Genomic DNA, 18,561 nt, shown 5'->3' with positions numbered 1-18,561 from the left:
AAAAAGAAGGAGGGCTGAGGATTTGCTTCACAGGCAAGGGCCATGGCCTGCTTCTCTGTGCCTGGGAACTAACCAGTACTCAGTTGAGACCTTAGAGTTCATTTAAAAGTCAATTGTAGAAAAAGAGCTTCAACTAAATCCTCAGGCCTTAGGAGCTTTAATGAAATAAAGAATTTTCCTGAAAATCTGCTATGTTTAATGCAGATAGTTTCTCCATCTACCTAATATATCTTATCTCAGTTATGGTTTGGGTCTCAAAGAACATCAAAGTTTCGAGGCAAAGAGAGGAAGCTGTAGTATTGAGACAGGAGCTATACACCATGGTCCTAGGCCAACTCTACTACTAATCTGTTGTGTGACCTTGGGTAGGTTACCTCCCCTCTCTGGTTCTCCAGTTTCTTATTTGTACACGAAGAGAATTGAGCAAAAAAAAAATTTGAGGTTGCCTTTTAGTTGTAATGTTTGTATTCTTCATGATCACATTCATCCTTTCTTTGGGCACTCGCTAGGTGGAAGGCACTGTGCCAGGTGCCAGCAATACAGTGGTGAGCAAAACAGATGCAGATCCAGCCTTCATGCCTCCACAACATAATAATAATCCCATAGAAATATTACAATCTGGGACATGAGCTTTCAATGGGAAGTACAAAGGACCATGGGTGTCTATAGCTAGAATCTATTCCAGTATGGAGCAAGGAAAGCCTTCCTGGAGGAAAACTCCTTTGGGATGATATGTAAACAATGGGTAGGTAAAAAGAGAGTAAAAGAGTATTTTAGAGGGGCGCCTGGGTGGCACAGCGGTTAAGCGTCTGCCTTCGGCTCAGGGCGTGATCCCGGCGTTGTGGGATCGAGCCCCACATCAGGCTCTTCTGCTATGAGCTTGCTTCTTCCTCTCCCACTCCCCTTGCTTGTGTTCCCTCTCTTGCTGGCTGTCTCTGTCTCTGTCGGATAAATAAATAAAATCTTTAAAAAAAAAAAAAGAGTATTTTAGAGAGAAGGAACAATATGTGTAAAGACCCCGAGTGGCTGAGGAAATAGGGAGAGCCATTGTGGCTGTGGCTGTGGCTGTGGCTGTGGCTGTAGCTGTGGCAGTGAGTGGTGGGGTGTGACCAATGGCAGGAAGGAGCCAGATGGTGGAAGGTATGGCAGGCCACATTAAGGATATTGGTCTTCATTTGAAGGGCACTGGGAAGCCACTGAAGGTTTTAAGTGGGACATGGCATAATCAAGTTCAGATTCTCTGGCTTTAATGTGGAAAACCAACCTGAAGGGGGCTAAGAGAATAGGTAGGAGGCCAGGTGGGGGAGCACTTGCAGGAGCACTGATGAGTGATGATGGTGGTGGGGATGCAAAGGGGTTAATTCTTTGTAGTCAGCTCTAATGACCATCAATGACTTAAAACATCTCATCAACAAAGCAGCCATACTCTCCTCCCATCTGTCCATACCAGTGTCCCACAAACCTGGAGCAGGCCCCCATTATAAGCTCTTAGCACCATATTCCTTTCCTCCAAAGCCCTTCCATAGCTGCCATTTGTCTCTCTGACTTTCTGGTTAATATCTGAGCTCCAGCTAGACTGTAAGTTCCAAGAATGCAGGAGTTTTTTTTTTTTTTTTTTTTTTCCCATTCGTTTTTCTGAGTGCCTAAGACACTGCCTGGAACATAGTTGGTGCTGTGTTAAGAATGAATGAATGAGGGGCACCTGGGTGGCTCAGATGGTTAAGCATCTGCTTTCGGCTCAGGTCATGATCTCCAGGTCCTGGGATTGAGCCCCACGTTGGGTTCCCAACTCAGCAGGGAGTCTGCTTCTCCCTCTCCCTCTGCCTCTCCCCCTGCTTATGTGCTCTCTTCCTCTCTCTCTCTCTCTCTCTCTGTCTCTCACTCAAATGAATAAAATCTTTAAAAAGAAGAATGAGTGAATTGACAACACAAAGTAGATGTCTCAAAGCAGAGATTCTATTGGGATTATATCGGATGGGAGCAAGAAGGTGAAGGGAAAATAAATAAGCACCATATATCGGTCTCTTAAAAAAATGGACTGAGGCTAGATTTCCCAAGGGCCATCACAACAGGGGTAAGAAATGAGGATGCTGGCCCACTGCTCCTAGGTGGCATCCATAACTGACTGGGTGACCCCTGGATACTGCACACATCATCTGCTTCACATAGACTCTTCTTTGTATAAAGTAGTCACTCAATAAATATTTATTCAACTACTAGTAGATGACAGTCACTTAACTTCTAGAACCCTCACTCTCCTTTGCTGTCACATGGGATTAATTCAGCCAGCCTTCTTTGACAAGGATCAAACTGAAAGGACTTTGAGAAACAGAGGGCTTCATTTGTCCAGAGATAAGATATGACTGCCAGACCCAGCATGAGGGGAGATCAGTAGAATGTCAAGAGCGTGAGGAAGGAGGCCGGAGACTGAGGAGACAACAAAGATGAAGTGCCAAACAGAAGACGAGGCAGCCATAGGGAGAGAAAGTGGCAGCAGAAAACTAATTTTCCAGGCAAATCATTTGTCTTGGCTTTTCAGTCTGTCAGAAGGGAAGTGTCAGAAGGGTCTGGGCCAGCCTCACCCTGTAGTGAATACAGACCCTGAATACCAATGTGCTTGGGTATCTCTAAAACCATCCTGGAAATCCATCTGTAGTGGGAGCTGTAGCTGGTGTTTCTGTTTCCTGTTTTGTTTTTTGGTGGCTCTTGCAAGAGACTTCAACCCCAGACACAGTTCTGTGAGGCACATCCATAAATCCTTCCTGCTCCTCTGCCAACTTTCCAGACAGGTCATAATGGGAGATGGAAGATAAACAAATAAATACAGAATGGTGAAGGGCAGTCAATTCAGTGACTTGACCTCATCCATCAGTTCTTTCCTCCATCGCCAGAGCCAAGCAACCTCAAGGTTGTTTTAGGAACACACACGCACATCAGTACTTAATGACTGTACAGGCAACGGGATAAAGTTGGCCCAGCTCCCACTCTCTGATCCTTTCCTGCTTTACAAAAGCATGTCATTCCAACATAAAAAAGAAAAATACCTAGATGTTAGAGTAAATAAGGTTTAAAAAAACCCACAACAACTTGGTTGCTACTAATGAATGCTACACAGCTACTATGAAGAGTAGACTATAGTATCAGACGGCCCAGAGTTCAAGTCCCAACTCTACCAGTTGCTGGCTTTGTCAACTGAGCAAATTACATAATCTTTCTGGGCTTTGGCTGCCCCATCTTTCAAACAGGAATCCTAACAACCCTCCCATGTAGGATTTGGATGAGGATTCACTGAAGCAATGCATATCAATTGGTAAGCATATAAATGGCACTGGGAAAATGGACAGCCACATGAAGAAGAATGAAACTGGACCATTTTCTTACACCATACACAATGATAAGCTCAAAATGGATGAAAGACCTGAACGTGAGACAGGAATCCATCAAAATCCTAGAGGAGAACACAGGCAGCAACCTCTGTGACCTTGGCCACCGCAACTTCTTGCTAGACATGTTTCCAAAGCAAGGGAAACAAAAGCAAAAATGAACTACTAGGACTTCATCAAGATAAAAAGCTCTTGCACAGCAAAGGAACCAGCCAACAAAACTAAAACTCCCAACCAACAGAATGGGAGAAGATATTTGCAAATGACATATTAGATAAAGGGTTAATATCCAAGATCTATTAAGAACTTATCAAACTCAGCACCCAAAAAACAAATAATCCAGTCAAAAAATGGGCAGAAGACACAAACAGGCATTTCTCCAAAGAAGACATTACAAATGGCCAACAGACACATGAAAAAATGCTCCACATCACTTGGCATCAGGGAAATACAGAACCACAATAAGATACCACATACCAGTCAGAATGGCTAAAATTAAGTCAGGAAACAACAAATGGCAAGGATGAGGAGAAAAGGGAACCCTCTTACACTGCTGGTGGGTGTGCAAGCTGTACAGCCACTCTGGAAAACAGTATGGAGGTTCCTCAAGATGTTAAAAATAGAGCTACCCCACCTGCACCCCAATATTCATAGCAGCAATGTCCACAATGGCCAAACTGTGGAAAGAGCTGAGATGTCCACTGACAGACGAATGGTTAAAGAAGATGTGGTATATATATACATACATACACACAATGGAATATTACTCAGCCATCAGAAAGGGTGAATACTTACCATTTACATCGATGTGGATGGAACTGGAGGATATTATGCTGAGCTAAATAAGTCAATCACAGAAAGACAGTTATCACATGGTTTCACTCATATGTGGAATATAAGAAACAGGGCAGAGGACCGTAGGGGAAGTGAGGGAAAACAGAATGGGAGCTCATCAGAGAGGGAGAAAAACCACGAGGAAACTCTAGGAAACAAACTGAGGGTTGCTGGAGGGGAGGTAGGTGGGGGAATGGGATACTTGGGAGATGGGCCCTAAGAAGGGCATGTGATGTGATGAGCCCTGAGTGTTATTTGCAACTTATAAATTACTGAACACTACATCTGAAACTAAAGATGTACTACAAGTTGGCTAATTGAATTTAAGTTAAGAAAATTGGTGAGCATAGTGTCTGTAATGGTGCCTATTATATTTACTACTGAATGTGATAAAAGTTAACTGTTATTTTTAAATAGAATATCATGCAGTCACGTAAAAGATAATATTTTCTCATTAGCATCAAAAGATGTCCTGATAGATTGTCAAAGCAGATAATTCCAATGGTAGAGGTAAAGTGAAGTTGGGGGATAGGAGCATGACCCTGGATTGAGAACAGTACAGATAATAAAACTGATGAGAATATGTCATAAGTATGACTTTGCAGAAGCAGGAAAGAAATTGAAACCCACTGTGCTAAATGAAACAAGTGGGTTAGTAATATTTTGTAGTTATTCTCCTGATAATCTTAATTTGGAAATCAAATATCTATCTTTATGTGTACAGACACATTAAAGATACTTGAAAAGATACATACCAACATTTAATAGTGATTGTCTAGGGTGATGGGATTACAGGTGGTTTTCCAACCAAGTGCTTTAGATTTCTTTCTACATTACCTATTTTTATAATTTCTATAGTACATATTTATAATTTTTATGTTATGTTTTACTTTATAATCACTTTAAACACTCTCTCTACATGGAAAAATTACATATTTTACCTTCACTGAGGCAAGGAGCATGTCAGTTTCTAAAATAAAATGCACCTTTGGATCTGAAAGATACCTTTCACCAAAAGTAAAAGATCCTGGTGCAAACTTTAGAAGCAGATCTGGGACTTCAGAAGCAGTAGGCGGTGGTAGGTTAGCAGCAAAAGCAGTTCCATCCATTTCCTATTTCTATACCCTGGCCCCCAGCCTTGAGCTTGTACCTCCCCTACCCCACACCCAGGCCCTGAAACTAGGGAAGTGGATTGATTCTATTAATTTTCAACTCTCTCCTACTATTTCTATGCATCAGGTGTGTACTGACCACCATCCTCCCCCTCCAAACTTAATATATTTATGCTGGCACTTTCCAGGTGCCAGACTGAGGGTGAGGTTGTGTGTGTGTGTGTGTGTGTGTGTGTGTGTGTGTGTGTGTGTGATTTAATCCTGACAACAATTATGCAGGAAGGTCCTAGTACAGATAATGTCACTGAGGCTCACCCTTGGCTGAGGTCCCCAAGCCAGTGTGCAGTGGAGCTAGAATTCAACCCCACATCTTGCAGACACGACACAGCCTCCTAAACCACTCTGCCCTCTGCCGCCTTGCTCCACTTTCCCCATGAGAACAAATATCTTTACCATGGACAGCTACTCCTCTCCGAGGGAGACATCTGTTTTAAGGCCACTGAGGACTTAGAGCAGTTTTGCTTACTGGAAAATATATAGCTTCATTTTAGAAAAAGAGCCAGATATGACCTGACTTCTACTTCACTTAGATTAAAAAAAAAAAAAAAAAAAAAAAAAGGTCAAGCATAAAGACTGAATATAGCATGTCATCCAGTGTAGAGGACACCTGCAGTTTATGCCTGCCAATGCCCCTTCCTCTTCCGATCACAGTGCCTCGGTCTGAGAATGTCTTTGCCACTAAGCACAGTCTCAGTGGGACTGTCAGTCATGGGAGCAGGTCCTTAGCCATGTGGTGGGTTGTAACCTGAGGTCGGCTAGTCAGACTTCCCCTTGTGGGGATCAGATTCAGAGTGGGATGGCACAAGAATGGAATGGGGTTGGAGGAGAGTCATACCAGGGATGGGGTGTCCCCTATATCCTGCCGCCTGGCTTCCTGGGATTAAGCGGTTAAGCTGCTCGGTTTTCCTCTTTTCTGTAGCTTGGTTATTTTCTTTGATAACTCTTATTGCTGCTGCTGCTGCTGCTGCTGTTGTTGTTGTTGTTGCTATTGTTGTTGTTGTGATGATGATGATGATGATGATGATGATGATGATGATGATGATGATGATAGCTTAATTTAACCAGTCAGTAAGTTTTTGTTGCTAGCAACTACAAAATTCTGTTTTATTTTATTTTTTTAAAGATTTTATTTATTTATTTGACAGAGAGAAAGACAGCCAGCGAGAGAGGGAACACAAGCAGGGGGAGTGGGAGAGGAAGAAGCAGGCTCCCAGCGGAGAAGCCCAATGCCGGGCTCGATCCCAGGACCCCGGGATCACTCCCTGAGCCAAAGGCAGACGCTTAACGACTGAGCCACCCAGGTGCCCCCAAAATTCTGTTTTATAACAGCAGTCAAAGTTAGCTAAACAAAACAAAACAAAACAAACCAACCAGGCCTTTGTTAGAGATTAGCTAAAAGAAACCAAAGCAAACTCAATCAGAACAGTTTCACTGGCTAAAGCCCAGATATCAGCAGAAGCAATGCTAAAATGGGTGTGCATACACCCTCTATCTCATTCTACATCCCCACTTCCCACCAAACCCCCATGTTTTCTTCTGGGCAGGCTCTGAGTGAGAGAGGTTTTGTAAATTTTTTCCATCCACCTCTTTTCCCTGATGCCAGTACCCGCATGGGAAGGCACCAAAATGAAGCAGGGAGATGGGGAGCGAGGGTGAGTATGCAGAGTGGAAGGGCTTACGTTTTAGACATCTGTCTTAAAGGCACTGAGAGTTAGGGAAGGTGGGGGGGGGCGTAGAAATGGGTGAGCTCTCTCATGTCTCAAGACCACAGCTGTGGGAATGGGACAGAGTCACTCAGTCAGATCTCCCAGATCTCAGAGAACCCATTTCAGCGCCCAGCCCTCAAAGCCGGATGGAAGAGATTAAAGGATTAATCTGCTGCCTTGCTTGATCGGCTTTGACGATCAGGGCCACCAGGAAAGGATAAAATAAACTTTCATGCTCTCAAGACCAGAGGGAACACTGGTCTCCCGTTACCGTGGCCCAGCTCAGGTCCCAGGCCCAAGCGGCTTGATGCTAAAGCTAATGCTGGCCAGCGGGGTTCAGAGGGGCTGGATGGGCACAGATGGAAAAAGAACAGAGCCTACCTACTCCTTTTATCTAAAAAAAATTTCTTTACTACTCTAGGGGGTTGGAAAACCATTATTGCCTTGGCAAAACAAAGCCAATGCCTGAAACCACTTTTTCTAATAATAAGTTTCTCAGAACTTTTTGAGGAAAAGTTGTCTTTCAAAAATATCATTACCATTAGCAAACTGGGATGTGAAGGTGTGGTATGGTGGGGTGGAGTGTGTGTGTGTGTGTGTGAGAGAGAGAGAGAGAGAGAGAGAGAGAGAGAGAGAAAGAGAGACAGAGATCATGAGAAAGAGAGAGAGAGAGAGAGAGAGAGAGAGAGAGATTGAACATGTATTTAGAAGGATATCCATTGGTTTTGCCTGCCAAGCATACATTCCCCCTTCTTCTTGCAAAAAGCACCCTCATTTCTCAATGAGAAATCACTGCACTTTCACTATGGGTGGTTCCAGTGTGGTTGCACCTGCTCACAGCATCCAGAGGGGGTGTCTGTCCTAGCACTGATCCCCTGGTCTACTTCACCTCCATCCATTGTGATTGGCTCCAGAAAGGACACCTGACCCATGTCAGCCCACCCAAGTGACCTGGGGCCTTTTGCTGGGACTCTCGGCAAAGAGGTATTCTCTTCACTCCTGCGGTTACTGAGCTGGTAGGGCATGGCCTGAAGCTGCAGGATCCTCCACGTGCAGAGAACCAGCCCAAGAATAAAGCCAACCCAGGGAAGAACAAAGCCGAAGTGTGGGGAGAAAGATATCCATCCTGCTGGCATCTTTGGAGTCTCTAGATCCAGCCACAGCTAAAACCAGGTCTATTCCTGGCCTTTTAAGTTTCTTGAACAAATCTCATTTTTGGCTTAAACCAGTTTGACCTAGGTGTCTGTCACTTGTAATCCAAAGAGTCTTGAGCAAGACAGATACTGACAGGGAAGCAATTGGATCCTGGAGTAGGGTGGAGAAAGAAGCCCTAACTTCTCCACTGCCCAAGAGTGAAGGGAAAGGGAGAAAGGGAGGAGTAATGAACTTGGAGCTCTCCCAAGGAAAGTGTTCATCTTGATCCTTTGGGGACCTTTGCTTCAGAGGATTAGATTTCCCAGAAGCATGCATCCCAAGAATCTCAAGTTTTTACTAATGAATACAGTAAATAATTTATGACCCACATTATTTCCTGTTACTCAAATCTTGGTATTAACTACTCTGTGATTTCACAATACGGGTATTCTCACCAAGCTAAAATGAAGCTCTTTCAAATAAACTAGCCATTACAGAAAAAAATATCAGGATCACTATAGATTTAACGGTTATTTCCAGAGACTCATTAGCACATTGATGACTATTAATTTTCAAAGTTAATTAATAGATAGAAATGGCACTTTCTTTTAATTTATGTCATTAGTCAAATGAGCTTTCTAATTAAGATTTGCAATCTACAAATTTATAAACTGGTGAATAAGTCTAAACATGGAGAATTATTGGCAAGGGTCTTCCTGGTCTGAACTGGCTTCAGAACTTGAAAAAAAGGGGGAGAATTAATTTCATTCCCTGACAGTTTCTCAACAAAATCTTTGGTTAAATATATTCAAATTATTTATTGCCATACCATCAGCGTGGTTCTGAATCTCATTTCCACTTTCTGCTAAATTCAAATGAAATGTTGTATCACATCAGATAAACAAGTAAGTTTGACACTTATTGGAAATATCAATACTATTTGTAAAATGAAAACAAGAAGCTTAAATTTGACAAATATAAAAATAAACCAGACTTCTAAAGCAAACCCAAATGGAAATTTCATTGAGAAAATGTGTAAAATGAGTCTGTGGCTGGACCCAGCAAACATCACAGAGACAAAGGCTGTTTACTATTAAACACTAATTAGCAAAACAGTCAATAGTATTTGCCCAAGATCTAATTGCAGTCTTGCTCTACTCTCTCTGTGAAAAGAGCCAAGTACTTCAGCAAGTGGGAAGGGGAGTTTTACTGAATCAATCAACTAACATTTTTAAAGCATCTATCGAGGACTGGAGTGCCCAAGGCACAGAAGCAGGTGTTTGGAGCATCAGTGAAGTGGGAGCACGAATCTTTTTGTTTTGAGATAATTTGCTACCTAATAATTAAAAACAGAAGGAAAGAAGGAAGAAAATCAGTGAAGCAATCCTATGGGGAAAAAATTAGAGTTCGTTGGACTTAGTTTATTGTTATTACTTTGAATTGCATATGGCAGGATGCCGTGAGTTTTTCAATGTGTAGGGTTTGGTTTCTAATAGTTTTAATCTCGCCTTGACAATGGGTATAACATTTGGGGCACAGAATTCCAAATATAGAGAATATCTGGTTCACATGAAAAAAGATTAATATAAAGTAAAATGTCCTTTAATATAATAACTTAAAAAATGTCCTTTAATATAATAACTTAAAAAAATATGCACATCAGGTTAACATGGCCCAAAGGAAGGTATGGCATATCCTCCTAATTAATAAAATATAAACAATAGCCAATGTACACATTATGGAAAAATAATTATAAAATTTAAATATACTAATTCCAAATCATTTTACTGATAAATAAACCTCTGAGGCCTAGAGGTGAAAGTTCACTTGTGATATATGTTCAGGATATATTCTCTCACTTATATATAGATTTTCTCTTGAGAAGAGTACTACACTTTGGATGGTGTTCTAACCTATAGAAAAGAACTCACAACACCATTTTAATAGAAAGAACAAGGAAGCTAGTGAAGGCACCATCTTGGGAGATGTTAACATCCTTTAGAAAGGGTATAGTTGCTGGGGGAAAGCTCCCAACTCAGTTCAAATCTTAGCTTGTGGCATTTAACAGCTGTGTGACTTTGGGTAATTGACCTAACCTTTCTGAGACTCAGTTGCTTTACTGGTAAAATGGAAATAATATCAGGACCTAACTCATGAGACTGTTGTACAGATTAAACAAGAAATCATACATAAGGCAATCAACGTGCTGAGTGCTTTGCATATAATTTCTTGTTTAGTTGATTTAGTTTTCTCCACACAAAATGCTGTTACTTCTTAAAACTGTAACCAGTCCTCAATACTTTTGCCTCAGGAGGGATGGCCCTGTAGGAGGCCAAGGCCGCAGCTCCCACTGAACAGTAGTCTGGAAATTCTGGGCTTCAGGCTTGAGCAGTCTTGACATTCTTCTACATGGTGAGTCTTACCTCGTAGTAACTCTGGACGGCATTCATGAAGGCTTCGTCAGCCACGATCTGGGTTTCCCCATTGAGGAAAGCCTGAAACCGGTCCTTGACTGTCTGCAGCTGCTGTTTGCTGATCTGTAAGGAACAGGAAGAGGGAACAGTGAGGACTTGTTCTAGGCAAGGATTATGATTACATGGAAGATGCCAGGCCCAACGGGAGCTGGCTTGTTCGGGTGCACAGGAGCTGATTGTTAAATTTGCAGGAGTTTTGTGAGGTGGTTGTTTACCAAAAAATAATATAAATTACAATTAAATATATTGAAAACAAAGGTAACACATACTCAAAATTTTTTACTTCCTGATTATTTTAGCATTACTGTGCTTTCGAAGTTACTAACACCAATTGTATTCATATGGTAGAAATGATATATAATGGATGATACCATATACCTCTTCCCAACTCCACATTCAGTGACATCTTATTGGAAGCTAGATATCAGTCAGGATGGGAGTATTTACTATGGAAATTGACAAGTGCTACAAGTCAGGTGTTTTGTTTATTAGTTTTTGTTTTTTTCGTGAGAGATGGTTGTTTAACACACCATTACACAGGCCCCTCAGGTGGTCTGAAATATGCTGCTTTACAAAGCTCTAGTCATCAAAACAGTATGGTATTATCATAAAAACAGTCACCCAGAAATAAACCCAGGAATACACAGGCAATGATAATTGACAAGGACACCAAAATACTCAATGGGGAAAGGATAGACTACTCAATAAATGATGTAGGAAAAACTGGATATTCACATGCAAGAGAATGAAATTGGACCCTTATCTTACACCACTCACAAAAATTAACTTAAGTGAATTAAAGACTAAAAATATAAGACCCCAAATTGTGAAACTATTAGAGGAAAACATAAGGAAAAGCTCCTTAACATAGGTCTTGGCAATGAATTTTTGGATATGACATCAAAAGCTCAAGCAACAACAGCAAAAATCAACAAGTGGGACTACATCCCTATAATAATCTACTGCATAGCAAAAGAAACAACGAGCAAAATGAGAAGACAATTTATGGAATGGGAGAAAGAATTTATAAACCATTCACCTGATAAGGGATTAATAACCAAAATATATAAGGAACTCATAGCAAAAAAAAAAAAAATCCAATAAAAAAATGGGCAGAAGACTTGAGCAGACATTTTTCCAAAGAAGACATGCAGATGGCCAACAGGTACATGAAAGGATACTCAACATCACTTCTCAGGGAAATGCAGATCAAACCCACAATGAGATACCACCTCACACCTGTTTGAATGGTTATCATCAGAAAAAAAAAACAAAAACAAAAACAAGAGATAACAAATGCTGGCAAGACTGTCAAGAAAATGGAACCCTTGTTCCATACTCTTGGTAGGAATGTAAATTGGTGCAGCCACTATAGAAAACAGCATGGAATTTCCTCAAAAAATTAAAAATAGAAGTACTATATGATCTAGCAATTCTACTTCGGGATATATATCCCAAGGAAAGGGAAACACTACCTGAAAGAAATAGCAGCATCCCTACAATCAGTGCAGCATTATTCACAATAGCTGAGATATGGAAACAACCTAAGTGACCATCGACGGATAAATGGATAAAGAAAATGTCAAACACAGGCACACACACACACACACGCGCACACTAATTATCAAGCCATAAAAAAAAAAAGAAATCCTGCCATTTGTGACAACATGGATGGCCCTAAAAGGCATTATGCTAAGTGAAATAAGTTAGAAAAAGAAGGACAAATACTCTATGTTCTCACTTATAGGTGTTTTCTAAAAAATATTGAACTCGTAGAAATAGGGAGTAGAATGGTAGTTGCCAAGGCCGGAGGGGTGAGGGAAATGGGGAGATGTTGACCAAAGCATACAAACTTCCAACTCCAAGATGTAAGTTCTGGGGATCTAGTTCACAGCACAGTGACTATAATTAACAGTACTGTATTATATACTTGAAAGTTGTTAAGAAAGTAGATTCCACAGCCCTTTATTCTAACCACTTGTTACTTATGATTAAATTTGTTAGCTGGTATGTCTCTCTTGTTATTTGCTCACAGATGTTTCCCCAGGGCCAAGTTAGTGCTTTATGTTAGACAGGCACTCCATAAGCTCTTGTTGAATAAATGAATGCAGTGTACGAAGGAGAAATTATTTTTGAATATCCCTTAATCAGTTCTAATTTATATAAAAATAAAGTTAGCTAAAAACTTTGCTGTTTTTACTATTATTTATAAAAAGTTACACTTTATAGACTGATCATGGGATGCTGTGTCTGAGAACCACTATCGTAGAGGAAAGAGTAAGAAGATCATTCCAGTCCCAGTTCTATCAACACTTTGTCATCTTGGAAAAGCCACTTACATTCTCTGAATTGGTCAGTGGGTTAAAATCTCTTCTGGAATAGGGCTGGGTTTAAATAAATAAATGTGATATCATCCTTAGGTTTCTCACTTGGAAAATGGTGATAATTCTAATTACTTCCTTGGCATACTGACAGCTATTTGATAACATAATATGAGTTCTTTTTAAAAATTATGAGTTTCTATATACATTTAAAGTGCTTTCATCGTTAGAATCAATACAAGTTTTGCTAGGAGAAAATAATGTTTAGAGCTATAGGAGACTGATGCTTGGCTTGAGTTTTGACTCAATCAGGAAACAAAGTAGAGTTCTGAGAATGGACAGAGATGGGAGGTGGGGTGTTTTAGCTAATTTTGTAACGTTGGGAAAAGTGGGACTAGTGAAGTCAGGGGCAGACATAAAAGAGGTAGGTTTCTATCAGATGGATATTTGTCACACTAGCACACCATTGTCCAAGACTAGCCACATGCATAATTTTACATTTTCTGAAAGTCACATTTTAAAAAGTAAAAAGAAACAAGGGAAATAAATATGAATATACTTTGTTGAAGCCAATATGTCAAAAATATTTCAACATGTAATTATTACGTAAATGACTAATGAGATATTTTACATTCTTTCTTTGTACTGTATCTTTGAAATCTGGTGTTATTTTACACCCACAGTATATCTCAATTTAGAATCACCACCCTGCCAGTGTCTAATAGCCACATGTAGCTGGTGGCTATGGCATTGGACAGCCAGGCCTAGAGCACGGAATGATCCCACTGCTAAGCCACGTAGGCTTTCCTGGTCTGACCCAGAAATACTGGTATTGCTGGAGTTATACAGAAAAATCATAGTTATTTGTATGCATTTGAAAACATTTCAACTGAATTATTAGGCACCAGGTGATTTTCTCATAAAAATGGCACCATAACATAAATTTCTTTGAAGCAGGCCAGCCTCAACTGGCCTAAGTCACAAATCCTTACAGTACAGTACCAACCAAGGCATCTCACAGAATTTACATTCAGAATTCCTTCCAACACTGGGTCAGTACCAACTCTGCATGATTTTAGGTCTGGGATGGGGTGAGGTAATGGAGCCGGAGAGGGAGTGGCCACCAACACACCTTGCTTTTGTCTTATATCTCAAGTAATTGAAATAAAAGTAACTACACACCATCCGAATGGTGACGATTGATTATTGACCCAAGCCAGATCCATTATCGCTCTAACCTTTGTTAAATAAGCAGAGTGCTCAGTTCTGCAAGCAACATTTACAGAGCATCTGTTACCTGCCTGGCCCTACCCAAGGCCCTGCGGTTTCAGTGGTCAACAAAACAACACAACCTCTGATCTCCCAGACCAGGGCAAGCCAATGGGGAGTCCAAAGAAATAAGGGATCGTCCTCAGGGGCCTCGTAGTCTGGATGGAGAGGAAAAAACATTATTATAAAATGCTTAAATGGAGCAGGCTTTCAGGAACATTAATGTTAGTCAAATTCGGAGAACATCATTCTGAATCCCCACAAAACACCCCCCACCTCCCTGGATACCTCAAGCTCTCAGTGGGAGAGTTAGGGGCACAGATTCCAGAGGAAGAGCTATGCTTATGTCTGGGTTTTGATGACTGCCAGTCCACATTCCCTATTTTTCTCACCCCTAATCAAACAAGCAAAGTTACCCCACTCACTGTTTCTCACTGGGCAAACGACAAACCTCTCTACGCCTTGGTTTTTCATCTGTAAAACAGGGCCAAAGCTGACCTCACAGGATTGCTGTGAAAATTAACTGGAGATAAGTGAAATATTCATTGCAAAACCTGGCACAGCATGAAGGACCAGTAAACAGTAGCTGCTGTGATGATTATTCCTCAGCTTTGAGGCTTTACGCATTCTGTTCCCTCAAGAAAGCATGCCTGTGGGAAAATTCCAGATGTGTGTTCAATATCCAGCCCACATGCTCCTTCCCAGACCTCCCTGGGTGGAGCTGGCTACTTCCTCAGTATTTTATTCACAGTCCTAAGGGCACATGTGTCATACCACCAAGTAGAAGTTTATGTAGACGCCAGTGCTCAGAGGCAGGGTCAGGAGTCAGGAGTTGAGAACAGAGCCTACGGATCAAAGAAATGTGGATTCAAGTCCTGGTGATAATACTTATTTCCAAGGGTAACCTTGGGCAAACAAATTTCCCCAAGCCTTGGTTCTTCATGTATAAAATAGGGATTATAAGACCTACGCCCAGGGTTGCTGGAAAGATAAAAAGAACATGGGAGGATGGGCCTAAGGATCTTGGCATGCTGCCTGGCACAAAAAAAGAGTCAAATGATACAGGGCAGACCATAAACTAAATGGCCTCGAGGCCCCCGCCTGATGTAGGCTCTGTCTGATGCTAGCTTTGTTTTGTCCCACTCTGTTCTCCGCTTACTCTGCTCCAGCCACACTGGCCTCTGTTCTTTCTCAAGTGTGCCCCAGCACTTCTTTCCTGAGAGGCTTTGTACTTGTCATTCCCCCTGCCTGGGATGCTCTTCCCCTGATCTCCCCATGGCTGCCACCTACTCATTCTTAGGGCTCAGCTTACCTAGCATCTCACAGGAAAATCTTCCCCGACCGCCCCATCTACATTAGTGCTCCCCAAAGCTAATGTCTAGCACAGTGACCTGGACCCCATGCAATGTGCTTATAGCCTTTATCACAGTCAGTATTTAACTTCTTGAAGATAAGTTTATTTAATTGAATTATAACACACATATGGAAAAATATGTCATAAGCACAGAGCCTGAGAAATCGTTGCCAAGTGAACTTTCGAATAGAACCAATTCTCCTATCAAGATAAAGAACATTACCTGGACCCCAGAAGCTCCTGCATGTCCCCCATATCACTGCCCCTTTCCAAAGGTGACCACCAGCCTGACTTCTATCATCATAGATGAGTTTTGCCTGGTTTTGAACTTGATGTCAGTGCAGTCGTGCATTATGAGATTCTGCCACGTGGCTGAGGGTATCAATAGCTTGTTCATCCTCATTGCTAAGTATTCCATGTTATGACTCTACCACTATCTATTTACTCTCCTGTTGAGGGACATTTGGACTTCATTTCTTTATTTTAAAATTGTGCTTTTCATTACCTCTCTCCCCATAAGAACACATGTTTCATTTGTACAAGACCCACATCTATCTTGTTTACTGCTGTGCTTCTAGTGCCTGGCACACAATGGGCTCTGACCAAATATTTGTTGAATGAATGCACGGACTCATCAAGTGTTGAATGTATACCAGGCACCATGTTAGGCTCTGGAGATATGCAAAGACTGAGGCACAATCTTAGCTCTCGGTTTTCTTACACTGTAGTCAGGGACCACATATTCATCTTTGATTCCTTAGCATCCTTTTGGCAACTCTATGAACGAATGACAACCTCACTTAGGAGCTCGCATAAGTAGCCAGTTTAAGAACTAATCTGTGGGTTTATGTCTGGCTTAAAGTTAACTGACCTAGATAGGATTGAACACTGAAGGTGACCTTCATGAACGCACTGAAATAATTGGCCCAGAGAAGCTGGCAGGACAACTCTAAATAGACAAACAGGCTTCTGTGGGCCACTTACTAAGAGAGCTCTCCTAAAATAGAAGTCCCTCTAAAAGCACTCAATGCGTACAGAAGCCACTTGTGCATCAGATCAGAACTCAGAATTGAAGTAATGAGTTCCAAGAGCAGAAATCCTGAAGAGATGAAAGGTAATTATTGCAGAGGAAAGAGCTGCAGCAGGCTCTGCGGGCACTATTCTAGCGTTCTGGGTTCGGTCCGCCTCATTAAGCAGGCCCTGAACAGTCCCACTGCATTTCAGGCAGTTGGGAACGTACTGCACATTCTGGAGAAGCATGACCTGGGATGTAACCGGAAGAGAAACCGCACGTCCTAGGGGCTGGTCTCCGGAGAGGCAATGCCAAAGTCAGAGCCAGCAGAGGCCAAATCCTGGCTTTAACGTTGAGTCTTTGGGCAAGTCATTCACTTTGGTTTTGTCCTCTGTAAACAGGACATCTTATCTACCTTGCAGGGTTTTCGTGAGGATCAGGTGAGAGCATGTACGTAAGGCAGACTGGCATAGAGTCAGGATTTGGTTAATAAAAACAATGACAAGAAGTATTATTGTTATGATGTAGTTTTGCCTTTTTCCTTTCATTGATCTTTTATCTTCCTCAGTGCTGTTTTCCCTTTGTTTATTCAGTCTTTTGGAGTTTCTCTGATGTGGTATTCTTTGTCCCCTCTTCCTTGGTCCTTCCATTTGAGAGACTGAAAAGCCAAATACTCTTTTCCCATCTCCCTTCCAGCTATAGGTAGACATGTAACAGGGACAGACAGCTACTCGGTGTCTTCTGGAAAAGTTTTTGAACAAAATCCTTATAAAAAGGAAACTGCTGTTGATATAATCCTTTCCTTGGGCCAAGAGCATCATAGAGATTTTGGTCCTTACACTTTTGAGGGGTTGATCAAATGTTTGTAAACACCTATCTCTGCCCTTCTTATAATGCAAGAAAAACCAAGTCATTTTTTTAGTTCAAATCATTGTGTGTTTCCTTTTACTCGCATCCAAAGGCTTTCCCAATAGCTACCTGAGGCTTTCTTTAGGAATAAAAGAAGTATTGTTACTAACGTGAGTATCGCTTACTAGGCCTCCTATCACAGCAGCAACTGTATTACATAAGAGGGAGAAGCAATATTTACCCTAAAAGAATGGATCTAAAATGTTAGCATTTTAGGGGTGCCTGGGTGGCTCAGTCGTTAAGTGTCTGCCTTCGACTCAGGGCGTGATCCCAGCGTTATGGGATCGAGCTCCACATCAGGCTCCTCTGCTGGGAGCCTGCTTCTTCCTCTCCCACTCCCCCTGCTTGTGTTCCCTCTCTCGCTGGTTGTCTCTCTCTGTCAAATAAATAAATAAAATCTTAAAAAAAAAAATGTTAGCATTTTAAGCATAGACAATAGATAGTAGAAAGTTGTTTTAAGGAGTTGTTCCACATATACCCATAACTGAAGTCCGTCTCTAATGTATAAGGTCACTATCTAATAACATGAGCTATGCTTTTCCTCTTTTTAAAATTGAAGTATAATGTTATTTTAGTTTTGGGTGTATACCATACTGATTCAACAACTCAGTATCCATTGCTATGTTCCCCACAAGTGTAGCTACCATCTGTCACCATACAACACTATTACAATACCATTGACTATATTCCCCATGTTGTACCTTTTATCCCCTGACTTATTCATTCTATAACTGGAAGCTTGTATCTTTCACTCCCCTACACCCATTTTGTGCATCCCCCAGGCCCCTCCCCTCTGGCAACCACCAGTTTGTTCAATTTGTGGATCTGTTTCTGCTTTTTTTTTATTTGTTTGTTCTTTTTTTTTTTTTTTAGATTCTACCTATAAGTGAGATAAAATGGCTTTTGTCTTTCTCTGTGTGCTTTTTCTTCATAAGAAAGAAATCATTATTTGGGAGAAAAGTAGCTTTTAAAACTCTACTTCATTATAGAAAG

General features: G+C 41.3%; 1 protein-coding gene across 1 annotated transcript in view; it reads right to left on the bottom strand.

The window, feature by feature from the left end:
- Nucleotides 1–18,561, bottom strand: part of CADPS (calcium dependent secretion activator) — a 799,713-nt gene that overhangs the window by 350,476 nt on the left and 430,676 nt on the right. Inside the window, exon 11 of the mRNA XM_087866885.1 lies at nucleotides 10,653–10,766. Within this exon, the coding sequence (XP_087723011.1) occupies nucleotides 10,653–10,766 (114 nt within the window). The remainder of the gene's footprint in view (nucleotides 1–10,652; nucleotides 10,767–18,561) is intronic.

Source organism: Ursus americanus, chromosome 14 (assembly GCF_024610735.1).
Source record: "Ursus americanus isolate L20-20 chromosome 14, mUrsAme1.1.p, whole genome shotgun sequence".
Classification (NCBI taxonomy): domain Eukaryota; kingdom Metazoa; phylum Chordata; class Mammalia; order Carnivora; family Ursidae; genus Ursus; species Ursus americanus.
The sequence above is the reverse complement of the archived record's forward strand: the minus strand, read 5'-3'. Positions and strand labels throughout refer to the sequence as shown.